The sequence below is a fragment of the Oryctolagus cuniculus genome, chromosome 14 (genome assembly GCF_051225735.1).
Source record: "Oryctolagus cuniculus isolate XC-2025 breed Fujian yellow rabbit chromosome 14, ASM5122573v1, whole genome shotgun sequence".
In the NCBI taxonomy this organism is placed as follows: Eukaryota; Metazoa; Chordata; class Mammalia; order Lagomorpha; family Leporidae; genus Oryctolagus; species Oryctolagus cuniculus.
The window spans coordinates 60,684,590-60,708,317 of NC_142880.1; the positions used below are offsets into that span (position 1 = coordinate 60,684,590).

The window sequence follows — 23,728 nt, forward strand, 5'->3', positions numbered from 1 at the left end:
AGAGGGGAGGAGGAGGGGTGGAAGTGTGGTGCGAGTGTGGGTATGGTGAGAAGAATCACTATATTCCTAAAGTTGTACTTATGAAATTAATGAAGTCTGTATTCCTTAAATAAAAGATTTCTTTTGGGGAAAAAAAAGAAAACATTGAAGTGACCGAAGAAGTAGAATTGGCTACATACATGCAAATCTATAAGAAAGGTGGTATTGTAGATGTACATATAAGATTTATAGGGTAGCCAGTGAAGTTAAATACATTTAAATTAACTATTGTTAACTATAAGCTTAGAACTTTAACTCAACAGAAGCAGATTGTGTAGGCCCTACATCACAACTGATCCTGGAGGCTCCTGCCATTGTGGGCAGAGTGCCTTCTCCACAGAGCGTGTGCTGCATGATGACTAGCTTGAGTACAACAGTTTGTTTTCAATTCCTCAGGAAGCTTACAGACTGCTGAAGTCGTTACTGAAGTCCCAGGTTACCAGCTATGGTGACTGCAGTGAAAAAGTGGCTGAGACTTTTTATAACATGGCCAGGATCTGCTTTGCCGAAGGGGAGCTCGGAAAGGCAATTCAGCTACTTAGGAAGGTGAATACTGGCTGGTTTGCTGCATTTCCTCCTGGGCTTGTAAGCAGAATGTGAGACGTGATGTGTGGGTGTTCACTCCCTTCCCTGCCCTCCTTCTCTCTTATCACTCTGCTTTTAAGTCATGTGTTGTCTTTGGAAATTTCTCTGCTTTCTTAGATATGCTGAGAAAGAATGTGATACAAAAGCTGTTGTGTGCATACCTAGGCTCGAGCCTTGAGAGAGTAACGCCTTAATTTTAGAATCTAGGGGTGGCAGTAGCTTTTAAGAGTTGTTAGATGGAGCTAGACATTTAGTTAAAGACTAATCACCCTCCATTACTGAAGCAGGAGCCTTCTGGGTTTCCCACTCAGTGCTCCATGAACAATGAGGCTTTCCAGCGTGGCTAGTGGGACCAGGTACTACACCTGGCCCTGTATATGCACCAGGAAGTGTTTTCTGTAGTCCCTTCAGATGGTTCAGCATTGGACGATTTCCTCACATGCACGTACAAATCAGTGCTCTGCAGAATATTTGAGGGCACCCACTGAAGATAGCTGTGGTTCTTTTCTGTGGAAGTATCTCTCTGTTGCCCTGCTCTGAGAATCTCCTGGGATTCTCAGCTCTATCAGGGAGTTGGGTGAGCCCCATCGGTCCCCCTTCCATGTGCCACAACCTAGACACTCTCAAATCAGTAATCTGGGGCAACTGTGCCATCTCAGGTTTCTCTCTCAGGGATCACAGACTGTCACCTGATGTTGTGTCTTGAAAGTCATTCATGCATTTTGTCATTTCACACATTTCTTTGTTGGGCTGTTTCAGGTGGAGGGTAAATTTGGTCCCCTTTATTCCATATTGGTTGGAAACAAAGGTCAGCAATAAAACTTAAAATGGAAAACTGCATAAGAGTAAAGTGTTACAGCATGAGAACACAGTGCAACTTTGGGACACCTACACAGATTTCATTTGTATCTGTTTGGTTACAGTTGTTTGGAAAATACTGATGGAAGTGGCCACTGCAGCTGTGTTTTGAGTAGGGATGCTGTCAGTCTTTAGCCCTGCCACTATGATTACCCACAGGCCCATATGGCAGTGCCAGGTGTGGTAAACTGGAGTGCACACACAGCATGAGGGATGCAGAAGGTAACTAAAGAGCCTCTGATGCAGACCCTTCCTCCTCCTTGGCAGGGAACCGATGCAGTGTGGTATAGGCATCCACAGTGTAAACTTGTGACATCCCAATTTACTCATTCTCTTCTGATTTTGGCTTATAATTAAGCTGTTGGCTATATGATTCTCTTTAACCTACTTGTTTCCCACCTTACCTACAGTGTCTGATGATTCAAATCTTTGTGTATGGAAGTGAACACAGTAAAAGCAGAGAGACAAAAAGCCTCCTTACCCTATTGCAAAGGTGAGTTCTGGCCTTGGCCATCAGCCATATCATCAATGTGGATATATGCATAAAATGACCTTTCCCTGGTTTAACAAAGTAGGGGTGATTCACCTCTGTCATTCTTACTAGTGAGGCAAAAACCTTTCTATTCTTTGGATTTGGATAAATCCTATCTGGGGGTAACTAGTTGATTTCTTGTCATCTGTACAACCCCGTATTATGAGTATGCTGCAGTAATACATGATATTTACAATATTTTAATGCTGATATGTATCCAAATCATGCAAGACAAGATGTCAATAAATATATGTGATAATATGATATGGATTTATACAAAGTAAATAGGTACATTAAAATTATTTTTCTTGTAGAATATACAAAATCCTGATCCCTAAATAGAAGGCAAGTTTTTGGCCTATAGTAGTATGCAGATTCAGTAATGAAAGAGCCTCTTTTGATTCCTTTTTGCAGTGTTTAGAGATTAAGGCAAAGAAAGTTTTATACAGATTTGCCTCATACTTTGTCCTTGGCATACCATTGATGTTTCTTCATCTCAGAATGATACTGACCTTGAACTGTTCTATTCTAAGAAAAAAATTATAATTTGTTGAGTGTATTCTAAATCCCCCAAATTGAGCTAGATCCTATTCATAAAGTATTCCTTTTAATCCTCACAAGCATCCAGTATGATAGCTCTCATTCGACAGAGGGGAGCCTGATAGATAAAGAAATTTACCTAAATTCACTCACTCCTGGGGGTTTGGATGCAAGTAAATGTGTCTAAAAGGCATGTGTGTTTCCCTAGAAACCCTCTATAAAAGAGGGGTCTTGGGGCTGGCGCCTTGGCTCACTTGGTTAATCCTCTGCCTGCAGTGCCGGCTTCCTATGTGGGTGCGGGGTTCTAGTCCCAGTTGCTCCTCTTCCAGTCCAGCTCTATGCTGTGGCCTGGGAAGGCAGTGGAGGGTGGCCCAAGTGCTTGGGCCCCTGCATCCACATGGGAGACCAGGAAGAGGCACCTGGCTCCTGGCTTCGGATCGGCGTTGTGCCAGCTGTAGCAGCCATTTGGGTATTTGTCTCTGTCTCTCTCTCTTACTATCTAACTCTATCTGTCAAAAAAAAAAAAAAAAAAAAAAAAAAAAGAGGGGCGTCATTATTGGATGAGAGTTAGGACCCTTATTGCATTCACCAGAGGTGACTCACAACCATTCAGTCACCTTCTGACCAGGCTATATGTGGGGGAGATGAGCATGTGGAATGCATTCAGCCCATCCTCTCTGCACCCACCCCAGGAGAGCCATCCCTAAGGTAGGCCCTGTCATATCCAAGGAGGAGGTTCTCCAGCCTCTCTCAGTGATGCCAAGGTTAGGATATAGAGGATCAGCAGCAGGGGAGCTTTTCTCCCTGCCTGCCAGAGCATGTAAAAATATATTTTCTATTTTTTTTATTTATTTGAAAGTCAGAGTTACACAGAGAGAGAAGGAGAGGCAGAGAGAGAGAGAGTCTTCCATCTGCTGGTTCACTCCCCAATTGGCCACAACGGCCGGAGCTGAGCCGTTCTGGAGCCAGGAGCCAGGAGCTTCCTCTGGGTCTTTCCAGACAGATGCAGGGGCCCAAGGACTTGAGCCATCTTCTACTGCTTTCCTAGGCTATAGCAGAGAGCTGGATTGAAAGTGGAGCAGCTGGGACTTGAACCAGTGCCCATATGGGATGCTGGCACTGCAGGCAGCGGCTTTCCCCACTATGCCACAGTGCCAGCCTCAAAAAATTTGTTTTCTTAATCAATAACCACAAAGCTATGAGTCTATAATGTAGGACTCCTTTTATTTCTATAGCACTATATTGTAAAATTACATTAGCAATTTCTGATCCATCAGCCATACTGTTAGGTAGGTATTTTTTTTTTTATCTCCCTGGTTAGGTAGGCATTTTTTTTAATCTCCATGGTTCAGATGTTGAAACAAGCTTTTAAACTGTAGGTATCTTATTCAAAACCACCCAGCTAGTAAATGTAAGATTTGGAGCCAAGTAGATCTGATTGCAAAAAATGTTCTTTTTTTTTTTTTAAAGATTTAATTATTTATTTTAAAGGCAGAGTTACAGAGAAAGAGAGAGAGCGAGCGAGCTCAGAGCACTTCCATCCACTAGTTCACTACCCACATGGCAGCCAGTGGCCGATGGTTCACCCACCAAATGACTGAAACAGTCAGAGCTGGGCCAGACCAATGCCAGGAGCTTCATCTGGATGTCCCATGTGGGTGCAGGAGTCCAGACATTTAACCCATCCTCCACAGCTTTCCTAGGCACATTAGCAGGGAGCTGGATTGGAAATGGAGTATCTAGAACTCAAACCAGCACCCACATGGGATGCTGGCTTAACCCACTATGCCACAACAAAAGCCATGAAAAATGCCATTTCTTTCACTTATTTAGATGCAGTAGAGTACACATATGGGGATATCTGTTCAGCATGTAAGGCTGTAGAATCATTTTACCTATGGAGAAGCTGAGAACTGATTGGTAGGGGAAGAGCTTGGACTTTTGGCCAAGGTATTTTTAATTCCAGATATTCTCTCTGTAGATAGTATAGCTTAGAATCTGAAGGCAGACTTGCATGGACTTAAAGCTCAGGCTGCAACAGTCCATTGTCCGACCCATGTTCATTGACTCCTCAGCCTCTGTTTCTTCATCAGGAAAATAATAGTACCTGCCCCGACATGGGGGTTTCCTCAGAGTTCATGATACAGCACTGAGATCAGGGCTGGCAGGTCCTACAGCTCAATAGGAGTTGACATCATCATATTGAAGTCACAGTAATTCTCTTTCTGGGGTGCTACCGAGAGGTCCGAATGTCTACATAAGGGGCTTCTCTTTATCACCCTAACTACTATCATTTTATATTAAGAGCACTGCAATCAGAGAGTAACATTACTGCAATCCGACCTGTGATCATCTTCTGCCTCTGCCATTTAGCAAGTATGTGACCTTGGGCAAATTGCTTAACCTGGTCATTAAAATGCAGAATTCAGTAGTAAACCACATAGAGTTGTTGTGAGTTTTAAATAAAATCATGTCTGTGACATGCATAGCACAGTGCCTGGCAGAGTATGTACTCAGTAAATGTTAAGAAAACATCCTTCCTCCCCCTTCTTCTCAGCACAGTGCCTTTTGCTTTTGAGGAAACATGTCCAAGTATTTGGAATCAAGAATAAGTGTTAGGGCCGGCACCGCGGCTCACTAGGCTAATCCTCCGCCTGCGGCGCCGGCATACCAGGTTCTAGTCCCGGTCAGGGCGCCGGATTCTATCCCGGTTGCCCCTCTTCCAGGCCAGCTCTCTGCTATGGCCAGGGAGTGCAGTGGAGGATGGCCCAAGTCCTTGGGCCCTGCACCCGCATGGGAGACCAGGAGAAGCACCTGGTTCCTGGCTTCGGATCAGCGTGGTGCGCCGGCCGCGGTGGCCATTGGAGGGTGAACCAACGGCAAAGGAAGACCTTTCTCTCTGTCTCTCTCACTGTCCACTCTGCCTGTAAAAAAAAAAAAAATGAGTGTTAGCTAGTACCACCATATTTTATGCATCTGAGAAACTGGTTGAGAACTTGAGTCTCTGAACATATCTAGATTACATTGTATGCTTTGAAGGTAATAAGAATGAAACTAAAAGAAAAAAAACATCACTTCAAAGAAGCACACAATGTTTCCTCAGAATTGGGGAGAAAATTCTATCTCCTCAGCTGTTTTTACAAAGAGAAGGAGGAGGAATGAGGAGACATGGGTAGAGCTTGATTCCGGCCCCAAGTGGGGAGTTTCTTTAGGGCTTCGAGCCTGACTCCTGTCTCTGACAATGACGCTGAGACACAGTCCTAGCACGAGAGGCCATGCGAGGGATGAGTCTGGGAGGGCACCGCTGTAGTGGACGTTGGCTCAGTGAAGGCGCTGCTTTCCCTGAAACGAGCCCACACCTCACTCCTCCAGAACTGCTGAGCAAGCCCGAGGATCTGCTGAGGCCCCGAGGTCCAAACCCAGGACAAGTACTGTTCTTTTCTTTAGGGTCTCGCTGGCATAATCAGCCCCTGGTGTCCTGGAGCTCTGCTCGTTTTCCAGGGCGCTCTGTGTGTTTTCCACTTCGCCTCCTCTGGAAATGCTGTGATAGCACTCACTGGATTCTCATCGCCATGAGCCCGAATTCTTCGGTTTTGAAGCCTACGCTAAGAAGTAAAAGCAGAATGGACCTCTTAAAATAGGAGTTATTTCCAAGGTTAAATGATAGTTGCAAGGGCCTCAAATGAGATTTTCATGTATAGAAAAGACATAGAAAATCTCAGATTTGGAAATCAGCTTCAAGGTTGTTTACAAATGTACTTCAATTTTAATCATTTATGTCAAGCTCCTTCTAAGCACTAGAAATACTAATATGTGTAAGATTTAGTCCTTTCTGGGAAAACAGACACACATGACCAGATCACAAGTTAATCTGTAGTAAATCTTTAAGAGAAAAGTAAACAGGAAGGACAAGTAATAAATTGTGAGCCTAGAGATACGGGTGAAAACAGTAGATTGGGGGTTGGCTGCAGGGTTTTTCTAAGAAAAGTAGAATATTGTATCAGCAGGTAGAGGGAAGCCAGAGGTGGGCATTCCAAGTAGCATGAATGAAAGAATAGAGGCGTGGAGTGACTTAATATTTCTGAGGAAAAGCAAGTGGCCTTAATGGTTATAATTTAAGGTAGGCCAGTAAAAAACAGGCTGGAGATTGGTTTGAAAGACAGCTTGGGACCAGCTTATGGAATTTTTGTGTGCTGTGCTAAGGAGTTTAAAATTGATTTGGTAGACAGAAAGATAACTATGAAAGGCTTTTGAGCAAAGTATGACATAATCAGTTACTGATTCATAACACTAGCTCTGACAGCAATGATGATAGATGGCACACAGGGAGAAGTAGGGAGACCAGTTAGGAGGCAAAGCCAATAGTCCAAGGGAGAGATGTTGAGATCCTAAATTATCTAAAGCCAGAAAAGGATAGAAGGAATGTGCAGAGGGTGGGTTGAGAAACAATTTTGGAGTCTATGATGACAGATCTCAGAACTCGTCAGATGTGAGGTGTGATGAAGGTGGGAATTAAAGGCAGCTTTGAAGTTTCCAGCTTGGGCAACAAGGGGTGTGGCAGTGCTGTTAAGTGAAGCAGTATTGTAAAGATCATCTTGGAGGCTGTCTGGGGACTAAGTAAAAGAACGATTTCCATGTAGGCTGTGTTGTGTTCGTGATATCCACAGTGCATCCATCTGCTTGGCAGTGTTCCGTAAGATGTTGACTCTATGGACTGAGTGCTCAAGGAGACGAATTCTAAAGCCAATAGAGTAGATCAGATAGTCTATGACATGTACATGTGTATATTTATGAAATATATATTACATATAAGTGAAATATGTAAAAACGAAAATATTTATATAAAGAAGAGCGAATACACTGTGGAGAGAATATAATATATAATGTGGTGAACTGGTAGCAGAACAGTTGGTGCTCAAATTCAAGCTTTCCCATTTACATTGAGGCTTATTTTCTTCATCTATAAAAATGCAAATAATAAGAGCACTCTGAGTACTTTAATATATGACACATAATAAACATCTATGAAATGTTAATAACTATAATTACTATTATTTTGGGATCATGTAGAAAAAAGGAACTGGGAAGGAGACTCAAAAAGGGTCCTTAGAGAATTAAAATACTTAGGAAAGAATTGAAGGGAAATCAAAGGAGGAGAAAGTTTTAAGGAAGGAGTGATCACTGTCATTGTCATAAAAGACAGGAAGGGCAAGTTCAAGGAAGAAATGCAAATGGCCAGAAGATACACACAAGAAAAAAGGTTTTAAATCTCATATACAAATAATAACTTCAAAACATGAAACATCATTTTTGACCTATCATATTTGTGTTAATGAAAACATAGGTAATAGTACCTATTAAAGACATGGGGAGATTAGCCCTCTTCAATACTCCATGGAACAAGCTGTTGGTACTTTTTTGATAGACATTTTGAAAAAATTTTGGAAAAAATTAACAGTGTTTAAATTCATGTGTCCTTTGATTCTTATTTTTTTTTCTTATTTTTTTTTTTTTTTTAATTTTTGACAGGCAGAGTGGACAGTGAGAGAGAGAGACAGAGAGAAAGGTCTTCCTTTGCCGTTGGTTCACCCTCCAATGGCCGCCGCTGCAGCCGGCGCACCGCGCTGATCCGATGGCAGGAGCCAGGATCCAGGTGCTTTTCCTGGTCTCCCATGGGGTGCAGGGCCCAAGCACCTGGGCCATCCTCCACTGCACTCCCTGGCCATAGCAGAGAGCTGGCCTGGAAGAGGGGCAACCGGGACAGAATCCGGCGCCCCAACCGGGTCTAGAACCCGGTGTGCCGGCGCCGCAAGGTGGAGGATTAGCCTATTGAGCCACGGCGCCAGCTCAATGTCCTTTGATTCTAAAATACGACTTCCAGGAATCTGTCTTTTGAAATCCTTGTACAAATGCACAGTGGCCCATTATGTGACAGTTGCAATTACTAGAGGAATGTATTGTTTTTTTTTTTTAAACTTTTATTTAATGAATATAAATTTCCAAAGTACGACTTATGGATTACAATGGCTTCCCCCCCATTCCTTCCCACCCACAACCCTCCCCTTTCCCACTCCCTCTCCCCTTCCATTCACATCAAGATTCATTTTCGATTATCTTAATATACAGAAGATCAGCTTAGTATACATTAAGTATGGATTTCAACAGTTTGCTCCCACACAGAAATATAAAGTGAAAAATAATAGATGATTTTTTTTAAATGATGATGAAATCAGAGCAGACCTATTGTCATGTTTAATCCCAGTGAGAGTCAAGTTGGGAGTTGATAATTTCTTTTTTTTTTTTTTTTTTTTTTTTTACAGAGGATCAGTTTAGTATGCATTAAGTAAAGATTTCAACCGTTTGCACCCCCATAGAAACACAAAGTGAAATATATTGTTTGAGTACTCGTTATAGCATTAAATCTCAATGTACAGCACATTAAGGATAGAGATCTTACATGAGGAGTAAGTGCACAGTGACTCCTGTTGTTGACTTTACCAATTGACACTCCTGTCTATGGCATCAGTAATCTCCCTATGCTCCAGTCATGAGTTTCCAAGGCTATGGAAGCCCTCTGAGTTCTCCAACTCTTATATTGTTTAGACAAGGTCATAGTCAAAGTGGAGGTTCTCTCCTCCCTTCAGAGAAAGGTATCTCCTTCTTTGATGACCTGTTCTTTCCACTGGGATCTCACTCGCAGAGATCTTTTGCCAGAGTGTCTTGGCTTTCCATGCCTGAAATACTCTCATGGGCTTTTCAGCCAGATCCGAATGCCTTTAGGGCTGATTCTGAGGCCAGAGTGCTATTTAGGACATCTGCCATTCTATGAGTCAGCTGAGTATCTCACTTCCCATGTTGGATCACTCTCCCCTTTATTTACTCCATCGGTTAGCGTTAGCAGGTACTAGACTTGTCTATGTGCTCCCTTTGACTCCCAGTCCCTCCACCATGACCAACTGTGAACTGAAATTGATCACCTGGAACAGTGAGATGCCATTGGTACATGCCACCTCGATGGGATTGAATTGGATCCCCTGGTATGCTTCCAACTCCACCACTTGGGGCAAGTCAGCTTGAGCATGTCCCAAATTATACATCTCTTCCCTCTCCCATTCCCACTCCCATGTTCAACAGGGATCACATTTCAGTTAATTTTCAACATTTAAGAATAACTGTGCATCAATTACAGAACTAAACCAGTCATATTAAGTAGAACAGATAAAAAAACTACTAAGAGGGATAATGTATTAAGTTGTTCATTAACAGTCAGGGCTATGCTGATCAAGCCACCGTTTCCCATAGTGTCCACCTCACTCCAACAGGTTTCCCTCTTGGTGTTCAGTCAGTCGTCACCGATCAGGGAGAACATATGGTATTTGTCCCTTTGGGACTGGCTTATTTCACTCAGCATGATGTGTTCCAGATTCCTCCATTTTGTTGCAAATGACTGGGTTTCGTTGTTTCTTACTGCGGTATAGTATTCTAAAGAGTACATATCCCATAATTTCTTTATCCAGTCTATCGTTGATGGGCATTTAGGTTGGTTCCAGGTCTTAGCTATTGTGAATTGAGCTGCAATAAACATTAGGGTGCAGACCTCTTTTTTGTTTGCCAATTTAAATTCCTTTGGGTAAATTCCAAGGAGTGGGATGGCTGGGTCGAACGGTAGGGTTATCTTCAGTTTTCTGAGGAATCTCCAGACTGACTTCCATAGTGGCTTGACCAGTTTGCATTCCCACCAACAGTGGGTTAGTGTCCCTTTTTCCCCACATCCTCACCAGCATCTGTTGTTGGTAGATTTCTGCATGTGAGCCATTCTAATCGGGGTGAGGTGAAACCTCATTGTGGTTTTGATTTGCATTTCCCTGATTGCTAATGACCTTGAACATTTTTTCATGTGCCTGTTGGCCATTTGGATTTCCTCTTTTGAAAAATGTCTATTGAGGTCCTTGGCCCAACTCTTAAGTGGGTTGTTGGTTTTGATGTTGTGGAGTTTCTTGATTTCTTTGTAGATTCTGGTTATTAACCCTTTATCTCTTGCATAGTTTGCAAATATTTTTTCCCATTCTGTCGGTTGTCTCTTCACTCTCCTGACTGTTTCTTTTGCAGTACAGAAACTTCTCAATTTGATGCAATCCCAATAGTTGATTTTGGCTTTGACTGCCTGTGCCTCCCGGGTCTTTTCCAGAAATTCTTTGCCTGTGCCAATATCTTGAAGGGTTTCTCCAATGTTCTCTAGTAACTTGATGGTGTCAGGTCGTAGATTTAGGTCTTTAATCCATGTTGAGTGGATTTTTGTGTAAGGTGTAAGGTAGGGGTCTTGCTTCATGATTCTGCACGTGGAAATCCAATTTTCCCAGCACCATTTATTGAATAGACTGTCCTTGCTCCAGGAATTAGTTTTAGATCCTTGATCAAATATAAGTTGGCTGTAGATGTTTGGGTTGATTTCTGGTGTTTCAATTCTGTTCCATTGGTCTATCCATCTGTTTCTGTACCAGTACCATGCTGTTTTGATTACAACTGCCCTGTAGTATGTCCTGAAATCTGGTATTGTGATGCCTCCGGCTTTGTTTTTGTTGTACAAGATTGCTTTAGCTATTCGAGGTCTCTTGTGCCTCCATATAAATTTCAGCACCATTTTTTCCAGATCTGAGAAGAAGGTCTTCGGTATCTTGATTGGTATTGCATTGAATCTGTAAATTGCTTTTGGGAGAATGGACATTTTGATGATATTGATTCTTCCAATCCATGAGCATGGAAGATTTTTCCATTTCTTGGTATCCTCCTCTATTTCTTTCTTTAAGGTTTTGTAATTTTCATCGTAGAGATCTTTAACGTCCTTGGTTAAGTTTATTCCAAGGTATTTGATTGTTTTTGTAGCTATTGTAAATGGGATTGATCTTAGAAGTTCTTCCTCAGCCATGGCATTGTCTGTGTATACAAAGGCTGTTGATTTTTGTGCATTGATTTTATACCCTGCTACTTTGCCAAAATCTTCTATGAGTTCCAATAGTCTCTTAGTAGAGTTCTTTGGGTCCCCTAAATACAGAATCATGTCATCTGCAAAGAGGGATAGTTTGAGTTCTTCCTTCCCAATTTGTATCCCTTTAATTTCTTTTTCTTGCCTAATAGCTCTGGCTAGAACCTCCAGAACTATATTGAATAGCAGTGGTGAGAGGGGACATCCCTGTCTGGTACCAGATCTCAGTGGAAATGCTTCCAACTTTTCCCCATTCAATAGGATGTTGGCTGTGGGTTTTTCATAGATTGCTTTGATTGTATTGAGGAATGTTCCTTCCAAACCCAGTTTGCTTAGAGTTTTCATCATGAACGGGTATTGTATTTTATCAAATGCTTTCTCGGCATCTATTGAGATAATCATATGGTTTTTCTTCTGCAGTCTGGTGATGTGGTGTATCACATTGATTGTCTTGCGCACATTAAACCATCCCTGCATACCAGGGATAAATCCCACTTGGTCTGGGTGGATGATCTTTCTGATGTGTTGTTGCATTCTATTGGCGAGAATTTTATTGAGGATTTTTGCATCTATGTTCATCAGGGATATTGGTCTGTAATTCTCTTTCAGTGCTTCATCTTTCTCTGGCTTAGGAATTAAGGTGATGCTGGCTTCATAGAAAGAATTTGGGAGGATTCCCTCTTCTTCGATTGTTCTGAATAGTTTGAGAAGAATTGGAGTTAGTTCTTCTTTAAATGTCTGGTAGAATTCAGCAGTGAATCCATCTGGTCCTGGGCTTTTCTTTGTTGGGAGGGCCTTTATTACTGTTTCAATTTCTGTCTCAGTTATGGGTCTGTTTAGGTTTTCGATGTCTTCCTGGTTCAATTTAGGCAGGTTGCATGTGTCCAGGAATCTATCCATTTCTGATAGGTTTCCCTGTTTGCTGGCATACAAGTCCTTGTAGTAATTTCTGATGATTCTTTTTATTTCTGTGGTGTCTGTTGTTACATTTCCTTTTTCATGTCTGATTTTATTGATTTGGGTCTTTTCTCTTCTTTTTTTAGTTAGTTGGGCCAATGGGGTGTCAATTTTGTTTATTTTTTCAAAAAACCAGCTCTTCATTTGGCTGATTTTTTGTAATGTTTTTCTTGATTCAATCCTGTTGATTTCTTCTCTGTTTTTAATTATTTCTCTTCTCCTACTAGATTTGGGTCTGGTTTGCTGTAGGTTTTCTACATCCTAGGTTTTCTAGATCCTTGAGGTGAATTGAAAGCTCATCTATTTGGTGCCTTTCCAATTTCTTGATGTAGGCACCTATTGATATAAACTTTCCTCTTAACACTGCTTTTGCTGCGTCCCATAAGTTTTGGTATGTTGTGCTGTTATCCTCATTTACTTCCAGAAAGTTTTTGATTTCTCTTTTGATTTCTTCTATGACCCATTGTTCATTCAGGAGCATGTTGTTCAATCTCCATGTGTTTGCATATGCTCTAGGGATTCCTGAGTTGCTAATTTCCAACTTCATTCCACTGTGGCCTGAGAAGCTGCATGGTTTAATTCTAATTCTTTTAAATTTGCTGAGACTTGCTTTATGGCCTAGTATGTGGTCAATCCTAGAAAAGGTTCCATGCACTGCTGAATGTAAGTCTTTAGCTGTAGGATTGAAAGTTCTGTAGATATCTGTTAGATCCATTTGGGCTATAGTGTCATTTAAATCTACTGTATCCTTGTTGATCTTCTGACCGGATGATCTGTCTATTTCTGAGAGTGGAGTATTGAAGTCCCCCAGTACTACTGTATTGGGGTCTAAGTCTCCCTTTAAGTCCATTAATAAATCTTTTAGATAAACTGGTGCCCTGTAGTTAGGTGCATATACATTGATAATCATTATATCTTCCTGTTGAATTGATCCCTTAATCATGATATAGTGTCCCTCTTTGTCTCTCTTAACAGTTTTTGTGGTAAAGTTTATGTTGTCCGGTATTAAGATGGCTACGCCCGCTCTTTTTTCATTTCTGTTGGCATGGTATATCTTTTTCCAGCCTTTCACTTTCAGTCTGTATGGATCTTTGTTGGAAAGATGTGTTTCTTGTAAGCAGCAAATAGATGGGTTTTGTTCCTTAACCCAATCAGCCAATCGGTGTCTTTTAACTGGACAGTTCAGGCCATTCACGTTCAAAGTGACTAATGATAAGTGGTAACTTTGCCCTGCCATTTGCCAAATATATATGCTTTGAATTCCCTGTGATCTTTTGCTGTGAGCTTTCCTTCCTTGGTTTCCTTCCTTTACCTTCTTTCATATTGATGACCGTGTTTCTGTGTTTCTGTGTGTAACACATCTTTAAGCATCTTTTGCAGGGCTGGACGAGTGGCAACAAATTCTTTCAATTTCTGTTTGCAATGAAAAGTCTTTATTTCACCTTCATTCACAAATGATAGCTTTGCAGGATATAATATTCTGGGCTGGCAGTTGTTCTCTCTTAGTACCTGGGCTATATCTCGCCATTCCCTCCTAGCTTTTAGAGTTTCTGATGAGAAGTCAGCTGTGAGTCTGATTGGAGATCCTCTGAGAGTAATCTGACGTTTCTCTCTTGCACATTTTAGGATCTTTTCTTTATGTTTCACTGTGGAGAGTTTAATTACAACGTGTTGTGGTGAGGATCTCTTTTGGTCGTGTTTATTAGGGGTTCTGTGAGCTTCCTGTACTAGGATTTCTCTGTCCTTCTCCAAACCTGGGAAATTTTCTGCTAATATCTCACTAAAAAGGCCTTCTAATCCTTTCTCCCTCTCCATGCCTTCAGGAACTCCTAGAACCCGAACGTTGGGTTTTTTAATAGTATCCTGAAGATTCCTGACAATATGTTTTAGATTTCTAATTTCCTCTTCTTTTCTTTGGTCTGACTGTATCCTTTCCTGTTCTCTGTCTTCTAAGTCCGATATTCTCTCTTCTGCTTCACCCATTCTGTTTGTAAGGCTCTCTATTGTGTTTTTCATTTGATCTATTGAATTCTTCACTTCAGTCACTATCACAGTTTCCTGTTGTACTAGTTGTTTCGTTTCATTTTGATTCCTCCTTAATATTTCATTTTCATGAGAGAGATTTTCTATCTTGTCCATTAAGGATTTGTGTAGTTCCAGAATTTGTTTTTGAGAACTTCTTAATGTTCTTATCAATTTTTTGAGATCTGCTTCTTGCATTTCTTCTATGTCATCATCTTCATAATCTTGAATTGGGGTGTCTTTTTCATTTGAGGGCGTCATGGTGACTTCCTTGTTTTTATTACCTCGGTTTTTGCGTTTGTTATTTGGCATATTGGAGATATTTGGTTTCTTCACTGTGGTGCTTTTTCTTGTTATACTATGACTCTAGATTAAGTGGACTATCTGTTTTTGATGGAGCCTTAGGGCTTGAGATGGGTGTGGCCTGAGAGCTCTGTTTGGTGTGCCAAAGGTGACACTCCCAGGTTAGGCGTGGTAAATCTCTCTCTCTCTCTTTCTTTTTTTTTTTTGATTCAAAAGGGAAGTAATTCCGCACAGCTGAACGAAGTTGGAGGTAGTTAGCAGGCAAATGATATACCCACAGGAGCCAGAGATCGGAAGCTCTTTCCCAAGAACCCCACAGGGAATCTGTTCGGCCCTCAGAGTGGGCTCAAATTCTCCTTCAGCCTCCCACTGGGTTGCCAAAGTTACGGAATTGTAGCGTCTCTGGAGAGTGCTCACGTGAATTCCGTGAGTTCTCTCCCCCACCGTCTCTTTTTTCACAGTCTCAGTTCAGTAGCACCACAAATTTACTAGGTCCTAATCTCCTGTTAATTCGCCCCGCCCAGAGTCAGGTTTGTCTGCTAGGCTCAGGGCCGGTGCAGACCTGAGGTCGCTCTGCTTATGACGTATGTCCAAGATGGTGCCTGCTCTTTGTCTTGCTCGCCCTTGAGAGGTGAGCGGAGAGAGAGAAACCCGTGTCCGTACTAGTCACCCTTTTTTTTTTTCTCTCTCTCTCTCTTCCAGTTAGCCTTGTGAACTCCCCCCCCCCCCCCCAGGGGTCGTTCCCTCTAGTCTCCTCTCTCCACTTGCCTGCCGGTGTCTCGGGCTATTGAGGTTCGGCTCACCTCGCGTTCCAGCGCTGGTGTGTTGAGTCTGCCACTGGTGTCCCGAACTGTGGGCTCCCACGCTCTCCACGCAGGTCCGCTGTGAGTCACGTGTTCCGGAAGAGTTTCTTCTGCTGTTTCCTCCCCTACTCTTCCTTGAACCTGCAGTATCTCCACTTTTATTAAACTATCTCTCCCCAGACTATCAGTGTGCTCCCTTCCTATTCCGCCATCTTGCCGGAAACCAGAGGAATGTATTGTTAAAGTCATAGAGTAATATACTAGACGATAATATACTAAAACATAATGAAGAATAAATGAGATTATTACACAAAGCTTTAGCACAGTATTTGGTTTACAGTAAGTGTTCAGTAAATATTTTTACAACTCTGCGTGTTCATCCAAACTGATAGGAAGCTTGAAAGCATGGAGCATCAGTGTCATCCTTGTCCCTGTCAGTCATCTCTAGGACATGCCTGCCGGAAATTATTTCAGTGTAATTGTTGATTGGTCTAATGCTGTCAAAGCCAGCAGAAAGAGCAAATAGAGGCAACATGTTCTCCCTCTCTTTTTAAAAATCATTCCATGTATTCTTTTTTTTTTTTTTTTAAGATTTATTTATTTGAGAGAGTCACAGATAGAGAGGGAAAGACAGAGACAGAGGTCTTCCATCTGCTGGTTCACTCTTCAGATGGCTTCAATGGCTGGAGCTGGGCCAGTCTGAGTCCAGGAGCCAGGAACGTCTTCCGGGTCTCCCATGTGGGTGCAGGAAACCAAACAATTGGGCCATCTTCTGCTGCTTTCTCAGGCTCATTAGCAGGGAGCTGGATTGGAAGTGGAGCAGCTGGTACTCAAACCAGTGCCCATATGGGATGCTGGTATCACAGGCAGCCACTTTACTTGGTACGCCATAGTGCCAGCCTCAACAGGCTGTCTTTATAAGAAGGCGAAGGGGGAAAGTACCTCAGTGCCCCTTAGCTTATTAGTAATCTATTATCCTGTTGATCATTTGAACAAAATGGAACAGCCTCTTGTGGGCTAGGGAGGAAGCCAAAGGGAAATAGGAGGAGAGTGGGTGTTTTGGGGTGATTGTGTTCAGAGAAAACCTGTAGCAAGGAGAAAGAAAATGGATGCTAAGCCCAGTATGTTTTGTGGTGGCCAGACCAGTCTTGGGTGAGACCTTACTGATGAAATGTTAGGCTCTGTAACTTGCTTTTATATTCCTGTCCTATCCTTTGTTAGTAAATAGCCCCACGCTACCTCAGTGAAGGGAAAGAAATAGCTAGCAAAGCCTTGGTCTGAATGAGTGCAGGGCACGATCCATGCAGCATTCACGCGCCAAGGAGCAGCATTTTTCCAAATCAAGGTTCTAGGAATAGCTGGAGGCACTGGGACAGATAAAGAAGAGAACTCAGGAGCCTTGAGTTTCCTGCTTTAGGGGCTCCCTTATGGGGATCAGGTGTTGCTAAGCCACAAGGAGCCAGCTCAGTATAATTTGTCTTTAGCAGAGCAGTGGGGAGCCCCACTATCAATAACCAGTCTGCCATGCTCACAACAAGAGACCCAGAGGAAGGGGAAGAGAGCAAAAGGACCACTGGTTTCCTGGAGTGATGCCTGAGATTCCAGAAAGCTTGTGTTTGGTGGAGCTTGATTTAGTGGTGTTTTCTGCCATGGAGTATGAGTAGGGAAAAAGCTGCATTTCTGCCACGCATTTGCTATGCAGGTGTGGAGGAAAGAGCACTATGCTCCGAGACAAGGCACTTCCTGTGTGAATCCCAGCTCTGCTCTGTGGCTTTAAGTTACTTAAACATTCTGCACCTCGATTTCTTCATCTTCATTCATTCCTTCAACAAACAGCTGGTTAGCACCTCTTAAGTGCCAGGTGCAGTTAGAGCTGCAGGTGCTAAAGGGGATAAATAAAACACGATCATTAATCTTAAGAGAACAGCAGTCGAGTACAAGAGACAAACATGAAGAAAAAATGAAACATGGAGTCGGAGTTCTGGAATCGAGGTCTCAGTGCAACGAGAGCAGAGAGACTGTGAGAGCTGGAAGGGCTTCCTGAGAGGGTGACATTTGGGCTCTTTCTTAAAGGGCAAACACCAGTTCATCCCAATGGAGGAGAGAAGCCATTCCAGGAGGAAGGAGCTCCATGTGCAAGGGCACCGAAGCATGACTGAGGCAGCAGACCCCAGGAGTGGCATGGTGAGTACCTCTTAGGTGTTGTCTAGGGCAACATTTCTTAAAGGGGAATGCAAAGAATGCTGATTCCAAGGGCTGTCTGCTTACATATCTGTGTGACAGAAATTTGTTTAGGCAAAAAAATAAACTAGGTTAACAAAGTGACACAGGTTACTTTCCTGAAAGTCTCCTGAAGTCTCTTCATATTTGAAAGGTCTCTATTGGCATAGTGAGAACAAATCTATTTTGTTTTTTTAAAAAATATGTATTTTTACTCACTTGAATTCTTTTTGGAATGGTCAGTGATTTCCATTTTGGCAAATAAAACCTTACACTAGGTTTAGAAGCAAAGCAGAAAAGCTAAGGTTCGGTTTTGTTTAAAGCAAAGGATATAGCACATGCTTGAAGTAAGGTCACAAGAATTCTGTTGTGGTGTGGTTAAGAATCTGGAGCCTACCTCAGGACATAATGAAGTCTTTCTGAACAAGATCTGGCTCACCAACAGACTGCTTTATTTGATCATAGAAACATGATGTCAACATCACCTTATGAACTAATTTATGATTCATGATTAAGAGAAGTAGTTCCGAAGACAGCCAACCTGGTTAAAGTCCCCAAAATGAATCAGCACTTTCCAGATTACAGTCCTGGGGATGAGTACCTGTCCTTCAGCATTGTTGTGGGAATAATCGAGAGAATTCATGCAGAGTTCACAGCAGAAGGCCTGGCCCATGGTAATCAGGTGTGGGATAATGGCTATTTAATTTTTATGGAAACCTGGGTTTTGACCTTACCATCTTCCAGTTACACCACTGGGACACGGAGCACTTGGCCGACAGGGGCTGGTGACTTGGAAAAGTTACCCCTGAGCTGATGTGGAAAACATTTTGGTTAACATCTCAGAAGTGATCTAGGGCTTATAAACTCCTGGATGCACAGATAATATCATAGAGAAGACAGTGCTGACACACACTTAAACCTCAACAAGATAGACATGGTGGAAGTCTATTGGGCCTTTCAGGGAACAGGAGATTTCAGGGAAGGGGAAGCCTGCCACCTTGTGGTGGCAGGGTAGTAGACTGATTTCTAGTTACTGTCCCAGGCAGTTTATTTGTCCATCTCTGATCTCATGCGGCCCCTGAGCAACTGAATTAATGTGTCTTTATCCTCTGCTAATTTGCAGTACCATTATCTCTTGGTTTACTGCTAAGGAAGTTAAAGTGCCAATCAGCTTTCTGTATATCATACAGACCAGTAGTAGAGAATAAACTGAAGTCTGTAGTGGAATTTGCATATTAAAAAAGGCCATGTTTCTCACAGAATTTTGTATCTCACATTTCTGTGAAACTATTTATTTATTTATATGAGAGACATCCCATATGTCGGTTCAGTCACCAAATAACCTTTTCCAAGTCGCCAGCCCCTGTCGGCAAGTGCTTCGCGTCCCAGTGGTGCAACTAAAGGTGGTAAGGTCAAAGCCAAGGTTTCCATAAAAGTAAAATAGCCATTATTCCACACATGATTGCCATGGGGCCAGACCTTCTGCTGTGAACTCTGCATGCATCCTCTCCCTGTTGCTGGGCTGAGGCCAAAGCCAGGAACCAGAAACTCTGTCCAGGTCTCCCCCATGGAGGAAAGATCCCAGGCACTCCAGCCATACCATTATGTCCCAAGCTGTGCATTAGCCAGGGTCAGGATCTGGAGCCAGTCAGCAAAGCCAGGCACTCTGACGTGGGACAAGGGCATCCTAACCACTAAGCTAACTGCCAACTGCTCTGGAACAATATGCATTTTTCTCAGGGAAGTGAGGGCTATGAAAAAAATACACAGAGGTAAAAATAGGTGATAGAAGAACAATAGAAACTTTTGGGGTCAGTCTTTTGGACCATATTACTTGTAACTCCAGCTCAACTCCTCCGGTATTGGGCACTCAGAGGTTTTACAAGGTCTCTGGGCTTCAAATCTCTCCACTTGTGGGAAAAGTCCCCTGAAAGTCATGGAGTACATGAGGCCCTACCTTAGATAAGTGAGCCGGGAGCTGACGTGCGTGCCTGAACAATGGGAATGTGTTCCAAGAAGTGTGCTGCTACACAATTTCTCCCTTGCACAGACATCATCGAGTATAGAGTGGACTTAGAGAGACCCCGGTGCTCTCAGCCAGCGCTTGATGTGGCATCCTGATGCAATCGAGAGACGGCAGGCTGCTGCTGGCGTGACACAGCGGATTATTTTACAGTCTTTCATTTTTTACAAATAGGAGTACACACTAAAGTAATGATAAAAATATGGTGACAACACGAGTCAGTCACATAGCCACTTATTAGCGCCTTCAGGTGTTATGGGCCCTAAGCGTCATGCTGGTATGTGACTACAGTGCAGTAGGTCTGTTTATACCAGCAGCACCATACACGTGTGAGGAATGCTTTATGCTACCACAGTAGGGCAGCTGTGACGTCACTCGGCAACAGGTCCACTGTGATCTTGTAAGCAGGAAAACTCAAGATGCCGGGCCCGCTCTGGAGGCCTCTTGGAAGTCAGAATTTGAGGCGTATGGGGTACGTGGTGAGTGCAGCCATCCAGCTTGGATAAGGCAGTGATGTGGTGCTGGGAGAGAGGGGCCCTGTAGTGAAGGAGAAAAAATGAGCCAAAACCCAGAAAAATGCACAAATGGTTTTTTCCTTTCCTGTAGGTCTTCTGTTATCAGTAAAGAGTAAACCTCTATACAAGAGAGCCAACAATAAAGGCAACCTTGTTGATAACAAAAATCCTGGACTACAAAATGTTTGTCAACACGGCTAGCAGTGCAGATCAAAAGCCAGACCGCACTTTTTTTAATTTTTTAATTTTTATTTTTTTTTACTAAAGACTCTGGAGATAAAGGTTCACTTAGCAGCAGCATTACAGGTAAAGCACCCAAGAGTCATTAGAAACCAGGACCCTGACCTGTAACTTGGAGGAAAGAAAGCTTTTAGACACATGTTGATTTAACTTATGTCTTGTCTTGTCTTGTCTTCTCTTTTCTCTTCTTTCTTCCTTTCTTCCTTTCTCTTTTTTTCTTTCTTTTTTTCTTTTTTTTTTTTTAAAGATTATTTGAAAGGCAGAATTACAGAGAGATAGAGAGAAGGAGAGACAGAGAGAAAGGTCTTCCATCTGCTGGTTTATTCCTGAAATGGCTACAACCATCAGGGCTGGGCCAGCCTGAAGCCAGGAGCCAGGAATTTCATCACATTTCCTGTGTGGGTGCAGGGCCCAAGCACTTGGACAGTCCTCTTCTGCTCTCCCAGGTGCATCAGCAGGGAGCTGGATCGGGAATGGAGCAGCTGGGACACAAACCAGCAGCTGTATGGGATACTGGCACTGCAGGTGGAGCTTAACCTACTATGCCACAGTGCCAGTCCCTAAGATATAATTTCTTATGTCTTTGGGACACCGTTATCTTCCATTCCTCCTCCCCCACTTTTTTTTTTTTCAATTTATTTATTTGCTTGAAAGTCAGAATTAGAGAGGGAAGAGGTCTTCCATCCACTGCTTTGCTCCCCAGATGGCCACAATGGCTGGTGCTGGGCCAGACTGAAGCCAGAAGCCAGGAGTTTCTTCCAGATCTCCTACATGGGTGCAGGGGCCCCAGCACTTGGGCCCTCTTTCTCTGCTTTTCCCAGGCCACCAGCAGGTAGCTGGATCAGAAGTGAAGCAGCTGGGATTTGAACAGGCTCCCACATCGGATGCCATCGTCGCAGGCAGCAGCTTTACCCTCTATTCCACAATGCTGGCCCCCATTTCCCCTGCTCTAACTTTGATTTCTTTCTACTCAGTTCTCATAGCTAAGCAGTTGATCTACTATTTGGAGGTGTTTTTAGTCACAGATCCTTCTGAATCACTTGTCCTCATCTGATTGGCTGAAGTTGTAACGTGATTCAGAAAGGACCTTTTTTTTTCATTTTCTAAGTGAAGAAACAAGGAACAGGAGAGGCTAAGTGATTTGTTCAAGGTCAGCGGGTGATTATAAAGCAGGCTTCCTGAATCGCAGACGATCAGTTACCTTTTGCACCCTGCTGCGCTACCTTCGCCAAACTGCCTTCAAGACCCTCAGTCTGGAGAGGAGCGCTCGCTGAGGTTGGTTGGGAAAGAACTTCCAGGTAAGACCGTCACTCTTGAGTTATGTTCCTTCCTTCAAGGTTACGTTAGCAACGCCTTGACTTTCCCGCTCTCATGCTTTCTCAATTGTCTTAGCTGATGTAGTGGAACTCAAAGACCCTGCGTCGGTGGGGACACATGTTTTCCTACCAGCTCCTCTGCTGCTCACTCAGTACTCACAGAACCACATTTTCATCCAAGAAATTATTTCAGTCATTGGTCCAGCCTGCAAAGTCTACTAATCAGTTGGTACCCAAGAGACGGTGGTGTGCAGTGTTCTGCTGTGGCTTGTTCACAGATTGCTAAGCTTGCGACTGCAATGCTTATAGGCGTGGCACTTGCAGTCAAGGTCCCAGGTTGCAGGCGGGGCTGAAGGCATCTACATCCTAGAACCCTTCTCTGCAGTGCTTATCAAATGGGCACTTTCCCTCATTGTTCATTGTAGCCCTCCCTGGCGACGGGGCTGCTGTTCCTAGAATACTCTGACTTGACTGCAGTAGCCTCAGAATTGTTCCCAGTTCCCTAGACCTGGTTGACAATGGATTTTCAATGGCTGTGGTAAAGAACCAGAAAGCAGCAGCCATTCAGACTCCCATTCTGAGCGACACCAACATTTTAAACCTTTTACAATATTGTGAGACCTGAATTTTAAAGATCTCCAAATTGACAAATGTGTGTGAATGAAACCACAGCATGAAGTGTAGCGTCATAAAATTTCATAGTGTACCTGTTTTTTGCATTTGAAAATTGTTAAATACTTTGTTTTTTATTGTCAGTGTAAAGTTGTTTTCTGAGATTTTGATGGTAAAGTGTTTTATGAAATGGTGGTGATAATGAGTGGTAGTTACAAAGAATTATTTTCACTGCCTGTGAGAGAGATACAGATCTTGTTTCACTCTTCAAATGCCTGCAACAAGAACCTAGGAATCGGGGCTGGTGCTGTGGCACAGTGGGTAAGGCCTGCAGTGCCAGCATCGCATATTCTATATGGGTATTGGTTCGAGTCCCGTCTGCTCTATTTCCAATCTGGCCCCCTGCTAATGTACCTGGGAAAGCAGTGGAAGATGACCCAGGTCCTTGGGCCCCTGTACCCAAGTTGGGGACCCAGAAGAAGCTCCTGGCTTCAGATTGGCCCAGCTCTGGCCATTGTGGCCATTTGAGGAGTGCCCAGTAGATGGAAAAGTCTCTCTCTACCTTTCAAATAGATAAATAAATAAATCTAAAAGTGAACCAGTGGATGCAATCATCTCTCTGCCTTTCAAATAAATAAACATTAAAAAAAAAAAAAAAAAAAAAAGCAGCCAGGAATCAGCAACTCAGTATGTGAAAGAGTCTAGTGGTAGAAGAGCATCCCTGCTCTACCTGAGAATGGGCGCCACCTTGTGTCCTCTAAAGGAACAAAAATAAAGTTAGACTACTAGTAAACAATTCTTAAAGAACACATAGGAAGAGGAAATGATTAAATCTGTAGCATGCTGTTAGGATGGCTTAGAATTTAGCTTCTGAACTTTAAGTAGTTGAAGGTATGTGCAGCTAAAATGATAGTTTTAAATGTGTAAAATTAATTTCTATTTCCTCATCTTTTGTTATTTTTTTGAAAGGCAGACACACAGAGATCTTCCAGCTACTGCTTCATTGCCTAAATGCCTGCAACAGCCAGGGCTGGGCCAGGCTGAAGTCAGAAACTGGAACTCAGTCCTGGTTTCTCAAGTGGGTTGCAGGGACCCAAGCACTTGGGCCATCATCTGTTGCCTCTGAAGGTGTGCATTAGCAGGAAGGTGGAATCAGAGGCACAGCTAGCTGGTCCTTGAA

The 23,728-nt window shown here is 42.9% G+C and overlaps 1 protein-coding gene across 3 annotated transcripts in view; it reads left to right on the top strand.

The window, feature by feature from the left end:
* The window catches only part of TTC23L (tetratricopeptide repeat domain 23 like), a 58,818-nt gene extending 38,271 nt beyond the window's left edge, over positions 1-20,547 (top strand). For 2 of the 3 annotated variants that reach the window (XM_089312701.1, XM_089312703.1), the window contains exons 10-13: positions 436-585; positions 1,893-1,975; positions 17,696-17,806; positions 20,472-20,547. In XM_089312701.1, the coding sequence (XP_089168827.1) occupies positions 436-585; positions 1,893-1,975; positions 17,696-17,777 (315 nt within the window). In that variant the 3' untranslated portion in view covers positions 17,778-17,806; positions 20,472-20,547. Of the gene's footprint in view, positions 1-435; positions 586-1,892; positions 1,976-17,695; positions 17,807-19,892; positions 20,021-20,471 lie in introns of those variants that run through there. The other variant, XM_089312702.1, reaches the window with a different exon arrangement.
* The last annotated feature ends 3,181 nt before the right edge of the window (positions 20,548-23,728 follow it).